This window comes from Hyposmocoma kahamanoa, unplaced genomic scaffold (assembly GCF_003589595.1).
Source record: "Hyposmocoma kahamanoa isolate Upper Pololo Valley unplaced genomic scaffold, ASM358959v1 92, whole genome shotgun sequence".
In the NCBI taxonomy this organism is placed as follows: Eukaryota; Metazoa; Arthropoda; class Insecta; order Lepidoptera; family Cosmopterigidae; genus Hyposmocoma; species Hyposmocoma kahamanoa.
The window spans coordinates 24,525,639-24,550,513 of NW_020654748.1; the positions used below are offsets into that span (position 1 = coordinate 24,525,639).

The 24,875-nt window shown below is 36.6% G+C and overlaps 1 protein-coding gene across 1 annotated transcript in view; it reads left to right on the plus strand.

The window, feature by feature from the left end:
• Positions 1-24,875, plus strand: part of LOC113236965 (ecdysone-induced protein 74EF-like) — a 45,111-nt gene that overhangs the window by 10,811 nt on the left and 9,425 nt on the right. Inside the window, exons 2-6 of the mRNA XM_026473195.1 lie at positions 9,798-9,925; positions 10,760-10,877; positions 12,187-12,271; positions 16,607-16,701; positions 17,176-17,678. Coding sequence (XP_026328980.1) covers positions 9,798-9,925; positions 10,760-10,877; positions 12,187-12,271; positions 16,607-16,701; positions 17,176-17,678 — 929 coding nt within the window. The remainder of the gene's footprint in view (positions 1-9,797; positions 9,926-10,759; positions 10,878-12,186; positions 12,272-16,606; positions 16,702-17,175; positions 17,679-24,875) is intronic.

Below are 24,875 nucleotides of genomic sequence, written 5' to 3' on the forward strand. Positions count from 1 at the left end.
AGATTTTCAGTACAAATCGGCAATTTCATACTTTAACCCCTATTATTTCGTTACCCTTGCTCCCGGCTTCGATTCCGGTAGAGCCAATTTGGGAACTGAACTTTTCTAAAATGGTTTTGGCCTAGATGTTCTGGGTAGTACCGCGGAATGTATTCCGTAACTCTTGGTCGCGGGTTCCGGGTAGAGCCAATTTAAGAAGAGAACTTTTCTAAAATGGTTTTGGCCTAGGCGTTCTGGGTAGTGCCGTGGAGTGAATTCGGTACATCTTGGTCCGGGTTTCGATTCCCGGTAGAACCAATTTGGGAAATGAACTTTTCCAAAATGGTTTTGACCTTGGTGTTCTGGGTAGTGCCGCGAAGTCTATTCCCTAACTCTTGGTCCCGGGTTCGATTCCCGGTAGAGCCAATTTGGGAAATGAACTTTTTTAAAAATGGTTTTGGACTAGGTGTTCTGGGTAGTACCGCGGAATGTACTCCGTAACTCTTGGTAGCGGGTTCGATTCTGGGTAGAACCAATTTGGGAAGAGAACTTTTCTAAAATAGTTTTGGCCTAGGCGTTCTGGGTAGTACTGCGGAATGTACTCCGTAACTCTTGGTCGCGGGTTCGATTCTGGGTAGAGCTGATTTGGGAATTGAACTTTTCTAAAATGGGCTTGGCCCAGGTATTTTGGGTAGTGCCGCGTAGTGTATTCCGTAACTCTTGGTCGCGGGTTTGATTCCCAGTAGAATCACGTAATCGAAAACGTAAGAAAGCAAACATTAACTCAAAATAATACAATTTCTTATTAATACATGCTCGTGCGTATGCGTAATGAAAACCACCAAAGCAATTTTTTTTTGCTTAGAGAAGATAGGCCCAAGAGGCTATACCCAAATACATAGATTGAACATAGATTGATGAGCGTCACTTTCTAGAAATTATAGATAAGAATAAAGATACAAAATCTAAAACATACCTTCTGCTAGCACTTGCTGGAGCTAGTCTTGGTGGAGCCTGCTAGCCCGTAAATAATATGGTGATTAACTTATTTCCCTTCAGATCTTGTAGCAGACAACTACGTCAAAATATTGATGCGTCTGCATTAAGTCTCGGAGCATTTCAATTTGGTCAGCAATGGCGTGCACATTCAACTTTATTACACAATATTTTTAATTTTTGTTAGTTGGATTATATATATTATCTACATTTTTAGAAATCGATTTGTATTTTCAAAATCTCGTCGTCATTTTTCACGATGACAGATACCATTTTTAAACAAATGCTTTATGGTAGTGACACGTAGTCATTTTGACGATGGCTTTGCATTCATAATGTTTAATTAACCATTTAGAATATATTTTATATTGCAAAGATATTGGTGATAGCATATGGTAAGTTATAATATTAGTATTTTATATAAAATTAACATATTTCTTGTGAAATGTTGATTTTACAACATAATTTGGTTTTTATCTATCTTATATTAAAGTACCCGATATTTTCATTCATTCTACTTGCATTCACGTTAGCCGTACCGACGTTGCCTATGGCCAACGAAACACGGCCATCGTTGATCCGAAAATTTTTTAAATTTGTATTTTCAAAATATCGTCGTCATTTTTCACGATGACCGATACCGTTTTTAAACAAGTGCTTTATGGTAGTGATACATCATCAGAGCAACCAACGAACTGCGTATTATGAGCTTCGTTGCGGACGCAGTCACGTAGTGCGTGATTTCGTCCATCTTTCGTTTGTGTATCGTTTTGAGCGCATCACTAGAGCCTCAGCAACGTCCCCCTTATAGTGTTTCAACTAAAAATAAACATATCGTATTGTTATTTCGTGGATTTTTTTCTTTTTTTTTTTTAGCTTGACTCGGATTTTTATTTTTATCGTTAAATGTTGGCTTGGCTATCATAAAAATAAGGTGTTGTAGGTAGTGCTGCGGAGCAAACTTCGTAGCTCCCGGATTCGAATCACGATAGAACCAATTTGGGAAATGAACTTTTCTGCAGTGATTTTGGCCAAGGTGTTTTGGGTAGTGCTGCGGAATGAATTTTGTAGCTCTTGGTCCAGGTTTTGATTCCCGGTAGAACCATATTGGGAAAGAAACTTTTTAAAAGTATTTTTGGCCTAGGTGTTCTGGGTAGTGTTGCGGAGTGAATTCCGAAGTCCTTGGTCCCGGGTTCGATTCCAGGTAGAATAAATTTGGAAAAAAAATTAAATTGGTTTTGTCCTAGGTGTTCTGGGTAAACTTGTCAAAGTCAAAGTCAAAGTCAAATGATTTATTCACCAAGACAACACAGTACATAGCCTATAGGTAAGTCAAATTACAGAGAATACAGACTTAATTTATACAAGTATACATACAAGTAAAGCCTTAACATTATGATTTTTTAAATAAAATGTATATTCACTTAGATTTGAACCCGTAAATTCGTTGATTTTATAAAAAGCGTGATTTTTAAAGTAAAATTTTAGTGTTTTCTTGAATGTGGCTTTTTCCAAGTCAGACGTACATTACGTTACGTATTAATTTTCATATTTACTTCATATTTAGTTTTAACGTTTTTACTAATCTGGTTTTATTTGTTACTAGTTTATGTTTACTTCTCGTGTTATATTTATGTATGTCTAACATCTTCGCCATATAATTTTTTGTTTCAAGTATCTCTAATAATGATCTGGATATATACAATGAAATTACAGTCAATATTCTATATTTAACAAAGTACTCTCTAGCAAATACACGTTTGTGAATACCTGCGATAATTCGTATTGCTCGCTTCTGCAAGACCAACACTCTCTCAATATCAGAAAAATTTCCCGAGACAGTTAAAGCATAACCAATAATTGATTGAATATAAGCATAGTATACACTTAAAATACTTTCTTTATTCACTAGTGGTTTAAGTTTAAGTAAGGCATAATTTGCCACTGAGAGTTGTTTACATATTTGGTCAATGTAAAGAGAATGAGTCAATGTGTCCTGAATAACATATCCTAAAAATGTAGTATATTTAGTGTTTTTTCTTACTTTGTTTTGTACTCCTATGGCAACAGTTTTTTTTTTATTGAGGACTATGCCGTTTGTGGTAAACCATGTGCTAAGACTATCCATAACAAAAGTTTGTTTTTCGAGCATTTGATTTTCTAACATCAAGAATCAATTTTTCTAACATCAGAAAACATGCCTTCCACCATTACAGACTGAGTTCTATTCGAAAGATAGGACTTCATTAAACTTAGTTCCTTATTCTTAAACCCGTAGTATTCTAGTTTCTTTATAAGAATGTCATGTCATAGGCAGTCGAAAGCCTTCGACAAATCACGAAAAATACTACTGCACTTTTGGACTCTATCTAGGGATTCTAGTATGAAGTATACAACTTTTCTGATGGCAATTTCTGTGGACCTTCGTGTTCTAAAGTCATATTGGCAGTCTACGAACAAGTTATTAATCTCTAAAAATGTTATTATTTTTCTTTTCGATATTGATTCGAAAATTTTTGATACAATAAGCAGTACACATACCGGTCTGTAATTGTTTACGTCGTCTTTCTCGTCTTTCTTATGTAATGGTATTATACGATCTACTTTCAACACATCAGGAAAGATTCCTACTGTAAACTGTGTACAGTTTCATAAGTGAAAGTAATTTGAAATACATATATAATATCTTCAAAAAAATAATTTATGTACAACTGTAACTACAAAAACGCCATTTTTTGTTTTTGTTTTAGAACGGTGCAATGAAAAGGATTACAATTTTTGCTGTGATGATTAAATGACAAGCATAGCAGCTATAATATACACAATTTCATATCGCTAGCCTTGTCCATCACGTAAACGTATTGTAGTAGTAGGGCTCCATGTGAAAGAGTTCGTCCAGAGAGGTACTGCCAGCTCACCTATTCCTGCCGCCAACGAGTAATGTGAGCATTACTGCTTGACGGTTTCGATTATGAAGGGTCACTGGTGCAAGCAAGCAAACGAGTCTTGTCAACTTTGTCTCAAGGTGGCGGGCGCAGGAGCAGTGCTCAAAATGGCATTGCAATTGTTATGGGTGGGCGTGTCGCTTACCATCAGGAGCATCACTCGTTCGTTCCGTCACTTTATTATTATTATAATAAAAAAATATTTGCAAGTTCATTTCCCAAATTAGTCCTACCGGGAATCGAACCCGGATTTGATAATTTATTAACAATCAGGTTAAACAATACACAACTGATAAAATAAATACGATTTGTAAGTACGTTACTATTATTATTATTATATTATGAACCTGTACCTGTCTTTGGGGATCCATTCTGTGGTAGATTTCGCCTACGACCACCATACGGCAGCCGTGACCCGCCTAGTCTCACTTTAGTTTACCTGCTTGCTGACCCACATCGACGTTATTTTAAATTTATAAAATAAATTGTGGTTGTTCATCTAACCGATATCTGGGATTTTATAATGCTCTATGGGAGTAGCAGGCTTTGCCGAGAACTGCTAATCACGTGTTATGCTCATGTCCGTGAATTCAAAACTTCAAAATGCTCCCCTGTAAACTTAGCAATTTCGACATACGATACTTTACGTAGGAAGGGTCGAGATAAAAGTATTTCGTTTGTGTACCGTTTTGAGCGCATCCCTAGAGCCTCAACAACTTATAGTGTTTCAACTTAAAATAAACATATCGTATTGTTATTCCGTTGATTCTTTTTGTTTTTTTTTTTGGCTTGACTCTGATTTTTGTATTTATCGTTGAATGTTGAGTAGGCTATCATAAAAACAAGAATAAAAGTAATACGTACTTATTTTAATTTTATTAATTCTTATTTTAGATGGCAAAACGTTGAGGGAGGAAGGAGGAATTAAAACAGATACAAGACATTTGCGAAAACCGATACAAGATATTACTTAAAAAACAGCAGCTTTTTTAAAAAAAAAATCTGTTGCATTGGTGTCTTAGGACGTGATTTATTGAAAATTACTATGTCACAAGTTATTGCAAAAAATCTCTTAATATTTCTATATAGAGATTTTTTGCAATAATTTGTGACTTGTGTGTACAAACGCCAGCACATCAAGCTACACATTAACGAATCTTGTTCCGTTGCACTGGAGGTGATTTTCAAACAAAAATGTGTAGTCTGATGTGCCGTTGTCCGTACCTGTTTGGTCAGAAGTGCCAATAAAACCAGAAAAATTGGTTATTTTTTTTTCAGATAGAGACTGATTTGATTTCAGTGTAACAGCATACAAAGTATAGTTTTTGCGTTTCATTTGTAATAAATATTCACGGCATTTTAAATGTAGCAGACTTGTAGTTGTGCTCATATTTAAAACATAATATACGACCTATTTCTAAAAACTACATTAGATACATCAACAAAATGGACCAACATATTGAACTCCATATTAGTTACAGCAAAATCACTTTTTGAAAGTTGTGTGGTATTTTATTGCACCATACAATTTCGATATACAGCAAAATTGCTGCTTGGTTTTGAAAACGCAATTGCTGTAACTTGTATAAAACCCATGTTACACCAATTTTAGAATAATTTCGTCAATGGTATTTGATGACTGTTCCGTTTATTATATAGCACACTTTAAAATTGACTTTCTACTAATTCAAATTAAAGAGAAATAATTTTTTTAAATAGTTTATCGGCCCTGGTGTAAAGTCCTATTTTTCGAGATACGACAAGATCGCTTTCCGGCGTCGATATTTTAGATTAGATGCATTTCGACGTTGAAAACACAAACATGTTATTGTCTTTGTTTAACTAATGGGTGCTGTCGTAAGCCTAAAGAGATTTTACAGCATTACATAGATCTGTGCCTAACACGGGAATCGAAAATACGTTACGTAATCTTAAATGTCAACTGTGTCCATTTTGCAGTACATGATACGGTTGTCAAAGGGGAGTCATATGTCAAAACAAATGTTTTACCAAGTGTTTTATTAAATTATTCGCATTAATTGTAATAAAATGGACAAACATAAAATCAATTATAATGTAATCATACGTTTATTTGCTTAAAACATAGTATAACAGAATATGTATCAAGAGACAGTGATAGTACACACATGTTCGGAATATATTAAATAGCATATAAATGTCTGATTGTATACAATGTCAATTGACTACTATTGGTCGAGCGCCTTCGATGTGTACAGAAAAACAGACACCTCTCCGAAGTGAGCCAAGTGGTCACGACCGACTGCGAGTTGCGATAAGCCACACCAAATGAACTCTATACACTGTACACATTGGCGCTCGTCTTCACTCCGTCAGCTAGGAGAGTGACACCGAACGATGGCAAGGCAAGGCAAAATACGTTGATAATTGGCGTTCACCCGGCAACGTTGGACCAACATGTCACTGTATTGTTGGCTTTAGAAAATAGTAATTTTTAATGGTTAGAGTTGTCAGTGGGAAAAAATCGGAAACGAGTGGATAATTTTATTTTCAGGAACTAAGAGTGCAGTAAAGAGTATAGTAAATGAGTCTTGTTTAATCTAAATTAATTTTACAATTATTTACCAAGAAACCTAATGATGGAATTGCATTTTCATGTAATCTAGTTACATTCAAAGTTCTGTTAAGTTATCACTCATCAAAATGCAAGCGAACAAATGAAAATGGTCTTTGATCCAATCTTTATATTCGGCAGTCATAGATTTCCAACCATTCTTTCTTTCTTGTTTCATTTGTAGGTTAACTTGATATAATAAATTGAATAAAAATAAAATAATAAAAATCTTGTACTGGATTGTTTTAATAACAGAATATCGATAACATGTATGCTTACAAGAACAACACTATCTCAAAATAATCATTAACAACAATCATCAAAATATTCAAACAAACAGGATATCTGAAGTAACCAAATCAAAATCTGTTAAGATTTTTAGATAAACAACTTAAATAAGTCTAATTACATGTGATATTCGGGCTATTGTGTGATTTATAGCCAGAAAAATAACACATGTCTGTGCAATGTAACATTCGATTGGATTTCGCTTTTGCCAATGCCACATCCCTTGATGGTGCAGTGACGTATTTTTATTAATACCTAATTAGGTATGCATTTGTTCTCACTGTCAATATTTTTGTCCATTTTATTACAATCCATGCGAATAATTCAATAAAACAGTTGGTGAAACATTTGTTTTGACATTTGATGTACTTCCCTTTCACAACGGTATCATGTACTGCGAAATGGACACAGTTGACATTTAAGATGACGTAACGTATTTTCGATTCCCGTGTTTGGCACAGACCAATGTAATACTATCTCTTTAGGCTTACGACAGCACGCAGTAGTTAAACAAAGACAATAACATGTTTATGTTTTCAACGTCGAAATGCATCTAATCTAAAATATCGACGCCGGAAAGCGATCTTGTCGTATCTCGAAAAATAGGACTTTACACCAGAGTCGAAAAACTATTTCAAAAAATTATTTCTCCTTAATTTGAATTAATAGAAAGTCAATTTTAAAGTATGCTATATAAGAAACGGAACAGTCATCAAATAGCATTGACGAGCACCCTCACCCTTCAAAATCGAAACCGCCAGGCAGTAATGCTCACATTACTACTTAGCGGCAGGAATAGGTGAGGTGGCAGTATCTTTCTGGACGAACTCTTTCACAAGGAGACCTACTGCTACAATACGTTTATGCGATGGACAAGGCTAGCGATATGAAATTGTGTATATTATAGCTGCTATGCTTGTCATTTAATCATCACAGCAAATATTGTAATTCTTTTCATTGCATCGTTCTAAAACAAAAACAAAAAATGGCGTTTTTGTAGTTACAGTTTTACATAAATTATTTTTTTGAAGTTATTATATATGTATTTCTAATTACTTTCACTTATGAAACTGTATTAAAAATGTTATCTTCACCTTTTTCCAATTATTAATATGCAACAACCTGATTCTTTTTATTGTTTCTGTTTATTCGTTAGTCGTGTTCAATTTTTACGTTGATAAAATTACCGTGCAGAACTGTCAAAATGTTTTAATATGAGATATGATTTTGCGGCCATGTTTGGCACTGTGATATTCTTTTATTGGTTAAGATGCGCACGGCGCATCAAATATATAACGTCATAGTGTTCGCCATGTTTGTTGTTGTGACATTGTTTTAAAATGGCGGTTTTATCACTTGAATTTGACAGCTAAATGTGGATATAATAGGTTTATGGCAGCGGCATGCTACGGACACTGGTGGTTGTCTGACAACAAACAGACAAAAAATTTATCTTTTTTTATCATTAGTTCATCAAGTTTACCCAGAACACCTAGGTCAAAACCAATTTAGATTTTTTTTAATTGGTTTTACCTGGAATCAAACCCGCGACTACGGAATTCACTCCGCAACACTACCCAGAACACCTAGGTCAAAAATACTTTTAAAAAGTTTATTTCCCAAATTTGTTTTACTGGGAATCGAACCCTGGACCAAGCTACGGAATTCAATCGGCGGCACTACCCAAAACACCTAGTCCAAAACCACTGCAGAAAAGTTCATTTCCAAAATTGGTTCTATCGGGAATCGAATCGGGGACCAAGAGCTACGAAGTTTGCTCCGCGGCACTACCCAGAACACCTTATTTTTATGATAACAACATTTAACGATTTAAAAACCCGATTTAAATTTAAAAAAAAACCAAAACAAAACCACGAAATAACAATTTTTTTTTTAAATAAAAATTAATTTTAAGTTGAAACACTTATAAGGCGGGACGTTGCTGAGGCTCTAGTGATGCGTTCAAAACGACACACGAACGAAAGATGGACGTAGTTACGTACTACGTGACTGCGTCCGCAACAAAGCTCATAATACGTAGTTCGTTGGTTGCTCTTACCCCTAAGGACATTCGGATCAACGATGGCCGTGCTTCGTTGGCCATAGGCAACGTCGGAACGGCTAACGTGAATGTAGAATGCAAGTAGAGTGAATGAAAATATCGGGTACTTTAATATAAGATAGATAAAAACCAAATTATGTTGTAAAATCAACATTTCACAAGAAATATGTTAATTTTATGTAAAATACTAATATTATAACTTGCAATATGCTATTACCAATATCTTTGCAATATAAAATATATTCTAAATGGTTAATTAAACATTATGAATTCAAAGCCATCGTCAAAATGACTACGTGTCACTACCATAAAGCATTTGTTTAAAAATGGTATCTGTCATCGTGAAAAATGACGACGAGATTTTGAAAATACAAATCGATTTCTAAAAATGTAGATAATATATATAATCCAACTAACAAATATTAAAAATATTGTGTAATAAATAAAGTTGAATGTGCACGCCATTGCTGACCAAATTGAAATGCTCCGAGAGTTCATGCAGACGCATTAATATTTTGACGTAGTCGTCTGCTACAATTCAATTCAATATTCTTTATTGCACAATAAACAAGCAAAAATACAAAACAATCAAAAATACAGTGTACAACAGGCGGCCTTATTGCTAAATAGCAATCTCTGCCAGGCAACCTTGGGGTGATAGGATAAACTAAAAGTAGTAATAATAATAGAGGGCGCAATAAATATGATATTATTATTAAACATCATAATATATGAATGAAATAAATAATAAATATCTACTAACATATAAATTACATAAATACTTAAATACTAATATAATACATACAAGTAAATATATTATCACCACAGAAGAGGAAAAATAAAAAATAAAAAAAAAACCAATAAATAAGACAGCAGAGTAGAATTTATAATTTAAGGTAATGAGCCTTAACTAGGATTTTAAATGACTCAATAGTCTTTGCTCGTCTGATCGACTCAGGCAGGTCATTCCACAGCTTGATGCTCCTAATAGTGAAGGAGTTGGAAAAGTATTTTGAGGAATGGATAGGACAGTTCAGAGAAAGAGTAGAAGAAGAGCGCAAGGTGCGACAGAGAGTACTACTATGATATTCAAAACAACTCTTAAGATAAGCAGGAGAAGTTGGATTAAAAAGGACAGTGTACAGTAGGGATAAAACGCGGAGATCTCTACGACGACGAATGGGTAGCCATCTAAGTTTCGAGCGAAAATCGGAGACGTGGTCAAATTTACGTAACCCAAAAATGAACCTAATGCAAAGATTCTGCAGCCGCTCTAGTTTGCCGAGGAGACATTCAGACAAATCAGGATAGCACGCATCTGCATAGTCCAGAATAGGCAAAAGGAGTGATTGTGCTAAACTGATTTTCGTCGGAATGGGAAGATAATTACCTAAACGCCGAAGAGACCCATGCGCAGCAAACACCCTCCTACTTAACTCCGTGACATGAGGCCTCCACGATATGCACTTATCGAAAATAACCCCAAGGTTCCTAACGGTGGCACTGAGTGGGATTTGAACGCTATCAAACGTGATAGGTGGCAGTAAGGAAGGATTAATACGCGTTAGGAACCAGGGGCTGCCAATGATTATGCATTGTGTTTTGGAAGGGTTGACACGGAGACCAAATGGTTGACTCCAGGTGAGAATCCTCTCAAGATCTATATTCGTAGCACAAATTGCGTCACGTAAGTTGGTTAGAGGGGCCTGTGTATATATTTGGAGATCATCTGCATAGAGATGGTAAGAAGAAGAAAGTGAAGAAGTGATGGAGTTAATAAAAATAGAAAATAGAAGAGGGGATAATACGCCGCCCTGCGGTACACCAGCAACAAACAATATTACACCACGAAGAGAATGAATCCTCGCAACGAATGCGCTGTCGCCGCCCATACAGGTAACTGCGGAACCAGCCAGTCACTGCCGGAGAAATGCCAAGAGAATCAAACAGCGCAAGCAACAAGTCGAAATCAACGGTGTTGAAGGCACTGCTGAAGTCCAACAGAGTAAGGACGGTGAGTTGATGATTCTCCATTCCCAGTCGAATGTCATCAGAGATTTTGACAAGAGCAGTAGTTGTACTATGTCCAGAGCGGAAACCGGATTGTAAAGGATTAAAAAGATTGTGACGAGTAAGGAAAAGGGTGAGTTGATGATGGACAAGCTTTTCAAGGACCTTGGAGAGGAAAGGGAGAATGGAAATAGGGCGATATTCAGAAAGGGAAGAGGGATTCGTTTTCTTTGGAAGAGGAATGATGTGGGCATCTTTCCAAGCAGATGGAAAGGTACCAGTGGAAATGGATGTATTAAGGATTTTGGTTATGACAGGAGTGAGGATATCAATGAGCGGAATGATCATATTACGACTAATGCTATCACAACCAACGGCATTCGATGAGATGGAGAGAATGTTCCTCTTGACATCACCAACAGTGAACTGGCTGAGTTCAAAAGAAGGAATATTAGATAATGGCAATTCAGAAAGAAATTGCAGAGTACTACAAGATCTGAAAGGAAACAAGTTAATCACCATATTATTTACGGGCTAGCAGGCTCCACCAAGACTAGCTCCAGCAAGTGCTAGTAGAAGGTATGTTTTAGATTTTGTGTCTTTGTTCTTATTTATAATTTCTAGAAAGTGACGCTCATCAATCTATGTTCAATCTATGTATTTGGGTATAGCCTCTTGGGCCTATCTTCTCTAAGCAAAAAAAATGTGCTTTGGTGGTTTTCATTACGCATACGCACGAGCATGTATTCATAAGAAATTGTATTATTTTGAGTTAATGTTTGCTTTTATTACGTTTTCAACAGGGTAAAGCAGCATGGCAGCGAAAGGGCGGAACTTGCTTCAGACAGCTGTACTTAGCTTGATAGCAGCAGCAGTTGCAGCATTAAATTGTTTTATAATTATTAAAATAAGAAAGTTTATTGTGTTCACTCGTTTATTCATTTTCTAACGTTACGTCAAATGCAAATTTTATATTTTACATAGTATGAGTCGTTAGTTTATGATTGAATACACAACTAGTTAAAAATTCAAACATAAGTTGCTCTGCAATACTAGAAATTATTTCAGGCCATTCAATCTCTTGATGGCGTCACTCGCAATTTCGTACATCTTAATTCCGTTACATATTGAACTCAATATGATGAGTCGAGTTGCCCATGTATAGAAAATACGTATGGGCATTTTACGGTGTGTTACTTCCATTAACGCATTACATTATTACTGGGCCATCTATGTTCATATATTGATAGCTACCTCACAGACATAGCGCAGTTCGTCGGTAAAAAAAAAAATTACTGAAGAATAAGAATAAGAGCAAGAGCAAGAACAAGAGCAAGAGCAGGAGCAGGAGCAGGAGCAGGAGCAGGTGCAGGAGCAGGAGCAGGAGCAGGAGCAAGAGTAAGAATAAGAATACATATATTGCTTAACTATAGGTATTGTACATAAGGTCTTAAAACATAACATTGGTTTGTGCTCTATAGTCTACCAGTTAAGGTATACAATATTATTTAAATGTCATAGAATTAAAATTACGTACACAATATGAGAAAAAAAATTAATAAACATGTCACATCGCTAATCACCAAATTTGTTTTATTCGTCAAAAAAAATCTTGTACACTATAATAAAGTTTTTAGAGCATTTTCAAATTTTATGTACTTGCATCTTTTAAATTCATTCGGAATGCTGTTGTATATTTTGACCGACATCACATAAAAGCTTTTGTGGTAAAATGCTGAGGTATGATTTCCCGAGTAGACTATTCTATGCCCATGTCTTAAATTTCTATGGTTCCTTTTATCTGTGATTTCAAAATATGACGGATGTTTCTGGACAAATGCAGCAACCTCCGTAATGTACAGGCAATGTACAGGCAGGGTAAAGGTAGGATTTTGCACTTGTCGAAAAATGGCTTACACGAATCCATTTGAGACCCACCGCAAATGATACGTACACAGCGTTTTTGTATCTTAAATACCTGCATAAACTCTACTGAGTTTCCCCAAAAAATTATACCGTAATTTTTAACCGACTGCACATAACCAAAATAAGCTGTTAAGGCCGCATCCACAGACGCACTCTGTACAAATTTTCTCAATGGGTATATAAACCGTGATGATTTGTTACACAAGTTGTCAACATGAACTTTCCAGTTGCAATTGCTGTCAAGGATACTTTTATTAAAACCATCGGTGAATTTGATAAAGAATATTTCCATTTACTTTACGCTAAATATTAAAAAATAATAACACGTTATAAAATTCACGTAAAATGTGCTCTGTAAATGTATATAACAATACCTACTACATGACTTGTCTAACAAAATTATACGACACAGCGAGATGAGTGTGGGAAAGGATATACTGGGCGTCTTGTTCTTAATTAACATACCTATCGAACATAAAAAACGTACAGTACCTATATTAAATTATGACATTTAAAAGATAAAGAAATGAATGTGTCTCTCAGTCAAAGACGTTGGCCAAAAGCATTATCGGTATGTTGTTGTACCATTCTCCGCGGTGCGTCGTCGCAATGACCGCGTCGAGGACGCGCAGCCGCAGCGGTGTCGACCGTCGGCATGAATTTATTCAAATTTATTACAATTGCCACTAAATAAATCCGTGTTCACACTCTACAATAGCGTTATTACAATACATGAACTTATATTCTGTGTTAACGAAATTAAGCAGTGCCGAGGACGTCACATTCGTAGCACCGCATTTCAATATCGATGCATTATTGTGCATTAATTCTGGCTCAACATCGTTCTACTGTTTACTTGTTTATTGATAAAGCTATTTGATCCACTAGTATGTTGTTAATGGATTACAGAGTTCCTGACTTGGCTTAATTAATTGTACACAATGACTACTTGTATAGGCATAGTGTCAATATCAATAATAATAACGCACACATATACGTAGACAAACACAAATTACACCCAAACCCACGAGAGAAATAAATGTAGGCCATACAAATATTTCTCCCACCCCGGGAATCGAACCTAGGACCTCTGCGTGGCAGTCCGGCATGGTAACCGTTCGGCCACGGAGGTAGTTATATATTAGTATAAGTAATATTAATGAATGCATGAATTCAAAGATCTACTTAAAACATTTATTTGATTAGCACATTTTTGCATCGATCACACCCTCCGATAAGAGTGCTATGGCGTTATATAACAATACTGAGAATCACAGGAGGCCACGTATAGATACCTTGTAGGCACGTGTTCGACCGCGTTTGCTAAATAATTCATTAATTTGTTTCCTTATCACTCGATCGGTTTTTTGCTCCGCTCATTTCGACACCTCCGATGAACACTGCGCTAACTTAATTTTTGTCCCTGTTTTAGCTTTATTTGATTTTTGTTTCTTTATTTTGTTTCACAAAATTTGTGGAGCATAATATTAGTAAATAATATGGCAGTTTACAAAAGTAACAGAATATGACAAACGAATAAAGTTGCCGTAGTGTTCATTCTAGGTATCGATTTGCTATTCAAACATGCAGTCGATGCGTAGGCGCCGCCAGCCAACTTCCTTACAATTTAGATACCATTTTGATCCCGCCCCTTGTCAGCGCCACAGACGCCCTTCGCCTACGTTCCATTCGATAGAACTGTTACCATTTGTTTTTAACGAGAACGGAACAATGGGAGTGAAATAAAGTAAAGTTTAGCTATTTGCAGGAGAAATGTCGCCCGTCCCGTCGCAGGCCGCGACGCCCACAGCGCGAGGCTCGAGGACATTTCAACTTTCCAGTTTTAACATTTTCATAATCAGTTTTGTCCACTATTCTGTTTTTCTTTGTGTGCCTTGGAAATATAACTAGGAAATAAAGCTACAATAAAGTAAAAGATTTGAGAATATTTTCATAATTGTAGTGTTGCATTTTGCGCCTTAATTTTCATCTTCATCTTCATCATCATCTGATCTTCATCTACGTATTGTTTTATTATTGTTACTAATCACATTTTTGCTGATGTTACGCAATTTGCAATTTCATATACTGGATATATTAACTTTTTCATTTTAATTTATATGGTACCATAACACATGACAAACTACAAATTATACTTAAAACTATTACACATGTAACATTTTAACTCACACATGTAATTATAATTGTACACTACATTCATATTAGAGAAATATTACAATAATAGAAAAGATATTATACAAAATAATGACGTTATTAATTTTTTGCATAACTAGAGTACAATGTTGTTTTAAACCACTTAATACTACAGAAAAAATGTCATTGGTGGGAACCATAGATATAGGAAAGTGGGAACATATGCTATTATACGATCGACTTATTCTGCATAATGGTCCATTTTATGAAATCTTTTTCTTCCTGTAAGAGGTAAACAACTGTAGAATATGCACAGACCGAGTAGGTACCCTAAAATGCAGATGTTCGATCAGCTGAGCATCTAGGGTAGAATTAAAATTTACACAAAGTAAATAGGTAACTTACCCCTTTGACGTCGAGGTGATCTTTAAGGCTCAACATGTTACATTTGCGTAAGCGATCAGTATAATTAGGCAGCTTACGCCGTGGTCTGAATTTTGCACTTACACGTCTTAAGAATCGATGTTGAACAGATTCAATTATTTCAATGTGGACGTCGTACGTAGGGGAGACCGAGGTGAGTTGTGACAGAGGAGAGTTGTGACAGTGTCGATTTCTCGAAATCTATGACCGCTAGCGGAGTGGCAACGTCGCGAATAAATTGTTTTTTCGCCGCGCCATTTTATGTATGTTGCGCCGACGGCTTGCAGGAAGCGCATGCGTGCACGCGACGTGAGTGGAAAAAAATTGTCAAAAAGTAAGTTATTGGCCAATATTTTGATGCCACATAATTCCAAACGTAAGCATATTATTGTTGTATTCTAAATTTAATTATATGCAGTGATGCTTCAAGTTTCATAAAGTGATATTGTTTTGTTAGGTTTGTCTCGTGTTTTGAGGTTATGAGCGATCATTCCTACCTAAGCATGATTTTCTGATCTTAGGAGAGTTGTGACAGCTTGTCACAACTCTCCTAGGTGCCTGTTTTTTATTCCTCGATAATGTTGTTTGTTGTAATTTCGTATGCTGTATGCCTATTTTATTGTTTCAGTATGCCTAACAAATATGTGCGAAAAACAAACAGGGGCATGTCTAGTTCCGAAATGTATGACTTGGCTTTTGAAGAGGTAACTTTGAGGGGCGAAAGTCTCCGAAACGCTGCATCCTCATACAACTTAAATTACATGTCGTTGCAAAGATATATTAAAAAGAAAACAGCTTATCAGGCTCAACTAACAGACAAATCGCCATCAATGGGGTATGCTAATCTAACGGTTTTCACAAAAGAGGAGGAAAATATACTAAGCGAATATTTGTTAACTTGCGCTGCATGCAATTACGGGTTAACAACCAAAGACACCAGAAAATTAGCTTATAAATTGGCAAAGGAGCACAATAAAAAATTTCCAAAGTCCTGGGAAGAAAATGGTATGGCAGGAGAGGTATGGCTTAAGCTTTTTATGGAACGCCATCCAATTTTATCTTTAAGGTTGCCACAGGCCACTAGCATAGCGCGCGCTACGAGTTTTAATAAAACTAATGTTGCAACTTTTTTCGAAAATTATACAGGTGTCTTGGCTAACACACACTTGACGCAAAAGACATTTGGAATGTCGATGAGACCGGGATTACTACAGTCCAAAAACCTAACAGGGTGATCGCGCGACGCGGTGAGAAACAGGTTAGTGCCATGACATCGGCGGAAAGGGGAACTTTAGTGACATTGGCTTTGGCTGGTAATGCGATAGGTAATTACATACCCCCTATGTTTATATTTCCTCGCAAAAGATTTCAAGATAATTTCATCCGAGATGGGCCAGTTGGATCAGTAGGAACAGCTAATGGAACGGGGTGGATGCAAGAAGATGATTTCCATTTTTTTCTTGAACATTTTAAGATTCATGTTAGACCATCAAAAGAGCAAAGAGCTTTATTGCTCTTAGATAATCACTCGTCACACATGGCTTTAAAAAACATCGAGTTTTGCAGAGAAAATGGAATAATTTTACTTACGTTTCCTCCACACTGCACTCACAAATTGCAGCCAATGGATCGTGCAATCTTTGGTCCTCTAAAAAGAGCTATTAATACTGCTTGTGATAACTGGATGCGCTCAAATGCTGGAAAAGTCATGTCCATCTATGATGTCCCATCGATAGCAAAAAGTGCATTTGCTGTGGCGATTACGGCAAAAAACATAAGTGCTGGTTTTGCTGCAACAGGAACTTGGCCTGTTAATACAGATATTTTTGGAGAAGCTGACTTTCTGCCTAGTCAAGTCACTGATCGCATTCAGACTGATACAATATTGATGGAAAATCATGGAGAAATGTCTGCCACTCCGAACATAACAGTTGAAATTGAAGAGAATGCTGACACGACATCAGGCGGCAGTCCATCTATTTTGACCTATAACGAGCTCTCAAACCACGAACCTATTGCCTCTACAAGCAAAGTACATGGTCCATGGCCCGCAAACTATGAACCTGTTGCTTCCACAAGCAAAGCTCATAGTCTACAGCCCGCAAAGAACGAACCTGTTATCTTGACATCTCGTTCCCCACTTGCCTCTTCATCCAATATATTTTCCCCAGAAGCACTTAGACCTTTACCAAAAGCTCCACCAAGAAAAAGAAGCCAACCTAATAAGCGCAAAGTTAAATCCGCTGTACTAACTAACACACCTATTAAGAACGAAATCGCTGCAATAGAGGCCAGCAGGAAGGTAAAAAATGTGAAAAAACGTGTCTTTAGTGAAGAAAAGAAAAAAATAAAGTAAATAAACAAATAAGAAATAAGAAAAAAGTAAAACCTGATGATGACGAAGAGGATGAAAATAGTTGTTTCTGTTTATGTTGCCTGGAACCATTTACTAATAGCAAAGCTAAAGAAAAATGGATCGAATGCGTCGAGTGTAAGGGATGGTCCCATGTGGCTTGCACTGCAGGAGAGCTAAACTATATTTGTCATAATTGCTTGTCCGATTAACCCGCGGCATTTGATTTTTATGCGTTTAATTGATCTCATAAAAAAATATTTTATTAATGTTAAAAGGTGATTAGTTTATCATTAGTAGAAGTTACTTTAATGGTTATCATAATAATTATACCAAAGGACAATTGAAAAAGTATTACTAGTCAAAACGTTAAGCCATAATTTAAATACTTAAAAATGTAGGCAGTGAAACATGAATATTTAAAAAAATGTATAAATACAGTTAATTTCAATTACTAATAATAGTGTTTTAATTCAATTTCTTTCCTCAAAACACCAAATGTCTACTGTCACAACTTACCTCGACCTCTATCACAAACCACCTTGGTACAAGGTGAGTTGTGACACGGGGAGTTGTTTTAGTTTTTTCGATTTTCTCATAAACTACAATTAGTTATATTTATTTTTATATTTAGTCTCAATAGCGAATACAACTAGTTAACTCGTGATTTATAGTTCGTAGCCGTATGACTTTTTAAATTTAAGATACGCCAGAAATTGTAAAAATTGTCACAACCCTCCTCGGTCTCCCCTAGTAAACGGACGCGCAATATTCCAAGACACTACTAACCAAAACTTTTATATTAATGAGCCTGAATTTCGAGATGATTCAGTGTCACGAAGGACAAAAGCTAACAATCTATATGAATATGAAATCGTGATGGGGCTTAAACGAAAACACTGCATCAAATATAATATCCAAGTAACTTACAACACTTTCTCGATGCCGTACACTACTGCGTGATTCAATGTCTTCTTATTTCTGGTGAAACTAATGACTAATAACTTGACATTATTTTACTTTGAAAGTCATACAATTGTTGGTACGTAAGCCAGACAATCCTTCAAGTAATTAATTCACAAAATGTCGTCAGCGTATGTAAGACACTCACACATAACCATGCTGAAAAGGTCATTAATGAAAGCAGCGAATATTGGAGGGCAAAGATTCGATCCTTGAGGTACACCCGATAGTGCAAGGCATGGAACAATATCGAATCCACCAAGGTCCACCGGCCGAGAACGGTTCATAAGGTATACAGCATATTTGATATTTACAAATCAATTGACACCTGAATTGCTGAAATTGATCTAGACCGAAATATAACCGTGATTTTATCTTTGTATGCTAGGTATATCTACTAACTAATCCCGTTGATGTCTTTGTTCGACCGGTTCCCCGGCGAAGATCGGTCAGGTGCACATCGGAAATAGTTCAGTATGTACGACGTACGGACATATTGTAATAATGTATACTTAATAACATATTTCACCTTAGGCAATAGTTCTCCATCAATTATTCTATTCGTTGTATGTATCATAGCATAAATCAGTTATTTTCTAAACTTGAACTTATTTTAAACGATAACGCTTTAGCAGCAGCAGATAAAGTTTTAGCTAATGTGTGGCATATATTATATAACAAGGTTTTTGATTAATTTCTTTGAATGCATTTACAATTACTCTAAAATTCGTTTTTCAATATTTTTGAGGCTCGTTTTTGTCGTATTTCGATTCAGTTGTCACATGTTTATGTTTTAAATGTTGATGAAAACAACAAAATTCATATTATTGTTTGCAAATGATTGCCAGTTAGCCGAAAACATACATTTATATGAAATATATTTGTGAAAATAGTAAACAAAGAAATACTATGAAGATCCACTATCATACATTGACTCTATATTTTTGACCCGATATTGACAAGAATTTAAATATTTTCAAAATTATTTCATATTCTATATGTATATAAGTGTTAAATTATCTATGGTGGTACTGAAACTAAAAATAATTGCTGAATAAACACCGAAGTCTCACTGTCTGGGATCATTTTTTACCTATTTGCTATGGAACCCTAAAAATCATATGAGGCTGTAGAACAGCGCCACGTTACGCCGGGGTAGACATGTTTCTCACATAAATCCGTGTTATTGTTCTGATCCGGGGCTGAGGGAGGAAGTACAAAAACAAACGACGGCGCAGCGAGTCGCGTCACGTCTGCGCGGGCGCACGTCGCGCCGCTCGACGTAAAAATCACATTTCCGGTAGATAAGGGCTCGGCTACGCAGCCTTCGCGCGCTGCGACCGGACTCTCAATGAGCGCAGCCGACAACCAGATTCAGCTCGTTGTGGTGTTCCTCACAAGCCACGACTCCATCACCTATACGTGTTCAAGCTATGTGCACAGCACCATTTCCGTGTCGAACCCATTGTTGCAGCATTTTCTATATCACGTATTCAAGAACAACCAAAGGATGTTTGCATTCATATAGTCAGCACTCAATACTAATAGACTCGGAGAGGGATCGCGCGAATATATCAGACAAACCTATGTAGGTTTAAGAGTGTGAAGACAAAATGTTTTTTTTTTTGAAAAAAAAAAAATATATATATATATATATATAAATATATAAAATATATAACCACCACCTGCCAAATGCAGAACAAACGATGTGTGCCGCTGCGAATGTTCATAAAAGAGGCTTTCGTTGATCACGCCACTTGGCCCGTACGCGTCGCTTCATCAGCGCCCCGCGCTTGCCCCGCGCCTGCGCCGCGCCTGTCCCGCGCGATCTGCGAAATTGACATTTGCATTCTCATTAGACGCACGCTCCTCGCGTTGAGTGTGGTGGCACACTAATCACGCAATTTGCGTATCCCGCTAACGCCAGCCCAACTCGACTCAGTAGCATATAACAGTCGCCATTTGCGCACTAAACTCGATTTAAATGCTATTCGCTTAACATAAGGTCACTTGTCGCATTTACTATGCAACTTTGATAGTTAACTAAGACGTTGGTAGATTAAGCTATCCCATTGTAATGCATGCAAAGGCGTGTGACCGCGGCAATTAGGTCGGGAAGGTGCCGCGAGGGCGAGGGGCTCAAGGCCCGATTAATGTCCGTCGCTGAATCGATCACTTAATTGAATCACGACCGCATCTGGCATGCGGAGAGACTGTAGTGGCAGCCACGAATGCTTAAGGAGTGGAATATCACCGAGACACGTGTGCCAGTGAGTAACTAGAAGCCCTTGTTCCGCCTCCGAGCTCACGAAAAGAAGCGTAGGTGTGAAGAGAAAAGAAGGTGTCGTCGACAAAAGACGCCGTTTCCACAATTTTCAATTCAAGCCACGTTATTAATAAGGAGAGAGGTCAAGCCTCGTGATCGGTGCGGGCGCGTTGCCGCCGACAAAATAGTCGAAAAAGGTAAGCGGTCGTGACGGGAATGTCGCTGATGTTACGCATTTCAGGCGCACTCATTGTATTTTAAACCGCTATTGTTTCGCATTTCGCGCCTGCGCCGTTGCACCGTGCCGTGCCAGCACAGCCAGCGCGACCCGCGTCTTATTTTACACTGATATGGTCGTCAGTCTTTTAATACTTACCTGCTACCTGCTGCCGTGGAATTTGAAGAGTACCTACGGGTAGCGAGGCTTAAGGGCGCCCGCGATCATTTGATGGTTTAACTGTGCCTCTACGGTCGCTCTGTGCGTGAGAACGCTCGTCCTATTCGATCCGCGTCGCGCTGCGCCGGCGCCGCACGACGCTGCGGACGCTACACGACACACATAACATTTGCTGATACCAATTGGCAGAATGAGGGGTGCTAGTACCAGACTTGCACACGAGGCCGCGGCAGCGGCGCGGCGGGCACGACACGCGCGCGATCAAGCGATAGCGCTCGCCTGGGAACCGTACTTTAGAGGCAACTACCTATACATCTACTCTTTTCCCTGAGAATACAAATTCATAGACAAGGAGTCTCAAATCTGTTGCTTACCATCTGACATCTGTTCACGAATCATTACCGTAACCTTAAAGCATCACCGTCCTTCTGAGGCATTAGAATTATGATAAACTTCGATTATAGCAAACTATAATGGATTATTTATAGACTTAAAAGTAAAAGTAAAGTTTGTTATTAGTAACATTGTCACACAATAATGTTACTAATAACAAACTTTACTTTTAGTTACATTATTTAAATCGTTCCATCGGAAACCGCAAATATTTACAATTTTTACAGATTATGTGACGCAACGCAACGGCCCGACCAGTGGCGAGGAGAACCATGAACAGTTCACGTTTAGTGCGCATTAGAAAATCACCACCGGTCTTACTCTCACGTCGTAGCGCGGACGTGTTTGTGCTCAAATTTGAATCGTAACCGCATAATTTTGTTTGATGCGCGAGAGATAAGCTGCGCTTTGAGCTCTCGCGCCGCCTCCGCTTCGCAGGCGCCGCGCCGCCACGTCGTCGTGGCGTAGACATCGAGTAGCAGCAGAGCAGCGTACTAGTTGCCACAGCTGTTGCTGTTGGCAAACGGCCGCTGCGCACACTGTGGATGTTATCCAATTCTAATTCCGTTCACACTTGTGCCTGTTGACAGATAAACAAATCAAGATGAATGATATCTCCAAGCGGCTCTTGCTTCCAACGCTTGTTTACTTTTTTATAGGTGTCATTTAGTGGTACCACAGATACTTACCTACTTGCTCTTTACATGATTGTAGTTTTTTATTGCATTCAATCAGATGAATTAAATAACATCAAATCTATAGTTTTCAATAACAAGTAGGTGTACCTATTATAACATTATACTAATTATACACCTGATCAACAATTCTTTAATAATAGAATGAAATTAATACTAAGCCAAAAACATGCAACGAAATGAAGTATCTATAAATTTACAAATATAAATAATATTGTAGGATATTATAACAAACCAGTGGAGTAATTTTACAAAAAAATATTGAATATCATGGTGGTGAAATTCAATAAACTAAATTACAAATATAAATAATATTCATACTAATATTCAAATCGTTCATTATTGTCTATAAGAAAACGACACCAAAAATTTTAACATGAAATACTCACTTTTTCCTAGTACCCACATTTTATAATTTATTAGGAAAGGTCCGAACGTTTTTGATAAGTAAATACATAGTAAATAGATAATAATAACCCTAAATACATTGCAAAAAATAAAAGTAAATTAGTAATAACTTGTAGTTGAGATGTACATATCTCAGCTCAAACTCTGACTAGACTCGTCCAACACACTAGCTCTAGAATAAATTATGAACTACGACAACAATTTAGATACATTTTTAAATTTATAGTATTTAATAATCTACTTAAGACCTTCTAACTATGAAAGTATAGGTACTGCACAGTCTTTAAAAATATACTTGCAACTGTAATATTTTAAATACTCATAACTGCACAATACGTAACATGAAACGTGTCAATGAATAAATAAAAGCCCATGTAATTAAATAGTATAAACGAAAACGTCATTGGAAAGATTTGATAGCGATGTGAGTGTAATATTCCTTATAATAATTAAGCAATAAGGAGACTTCTCACAAGTTACAAGCTTTTTATAAAATACAGATTTTATGTATGTAATAACTATCTCTCAAGTATGAACATTTTAAATACAATTGTATTTGTACATTGGGCCCTACTGGGCCCATAATGTACTTCAAATGATTATAACAACTATTTTACTTAACGAGATCAGTATTAACTGCCTCGGTGGCCGTACGGTTACCATGCTGGGCGGCAACGCAGAGGTCCCGGGTTCGATTCCTGGGCCGAGAGAAATATTTATATGGTCTACATTTATTTCTCTCGTGAATTTGGGTGTAATTTGTGATTGTCTGATCCATGGCACCCTCGATACAGAGTTTCCATAGTACGGGGCTATAAGTGTGTACGCGTTATTATTAGTAATATAATTGTTGGGTATTAAAGGGGCAAATTCAAATACACGCTGAATTAAACAGTAGATTTTTGCAAGCCTTATTTATTATAACGGCGCCTAAACGGGTGAAATTCGTATTATATGACAACATATTATGACATATTTTTAGTCGATATAACGCTCAACAGACATAATTAATTTATGATATGCAGACATTTGACATATTCTTGCATGATATAAAGTTCACTGGGTATAATAGACGATTGATATAACAACTTTCAATCTAATATACCGATGACATAATGTTCATTTCATATAAACACTTCAGATATTGGAACGATTTGCCTCCTCCCATAAGAAACCTAACGTCGTCATGGGCTTTCAAAACGAAATGCAAGCTTTGGCTACTTTCGAGGCAGTACCTATTCGGCAAGTAATTGGATGTAATTTGGTGTAACTTCATCGCACGCCATTTTAAGCCACATTTTTCATTATTTTTTTTATTTTTATATTTTTAACATTTTGTGCTTTGTTTTTTTTATTATTATTATTTTTTTATCTAGACATATATATATTTTATGTTCACTGTTCGTCCCTATCCAAATTACAAATCGAATTGTTCAAGTGTTCAAGTGTTCAAATATTTATAATTTTTAATTTTTATTTTTATTTTTATCAAGTAGCATAGGTATCATGATGTTTGTTGTGATGGCTGTTTTTTTGCTTTTTTTGTTTTTTTTTTTTTGTGGAGCCGGTCGAGATGCGTCAATAAGATATATACTTAAATGTAGCAAGTTTCTTTCAAAGGGGTAGAGTCTGAAAAACAGCTCAAGCTGAGACTCTTACCTTTTTATCTACACATTGTGTTATTTTAAGATAATTTTGTATATTATTATTTCAATTGTAGATAAATAAAGTTCTTTATTATTATTATTATTATTATTATTATAGATATAACATTCACTGAGTATAATGTTGAACGTGAATGTGTGAAAAAAAAAATATAATTCCAGTGGTGTTTAGGTGCAACGGTGAATGAACCGAATTTGTTTGCATTTCCTAGTTGGTTCGACCTCCTCCTGTGAGTTTAGGTTAGGTTAGTGTATGACAAAGCTGCCAGAATCGAATTTGTTTGCATTTGCTAGTTGGTTCTACCTAGTCCTATGGGTTTAGGTTAGTTTAGTATATGACAAAGCTGCCAGAATCAAATT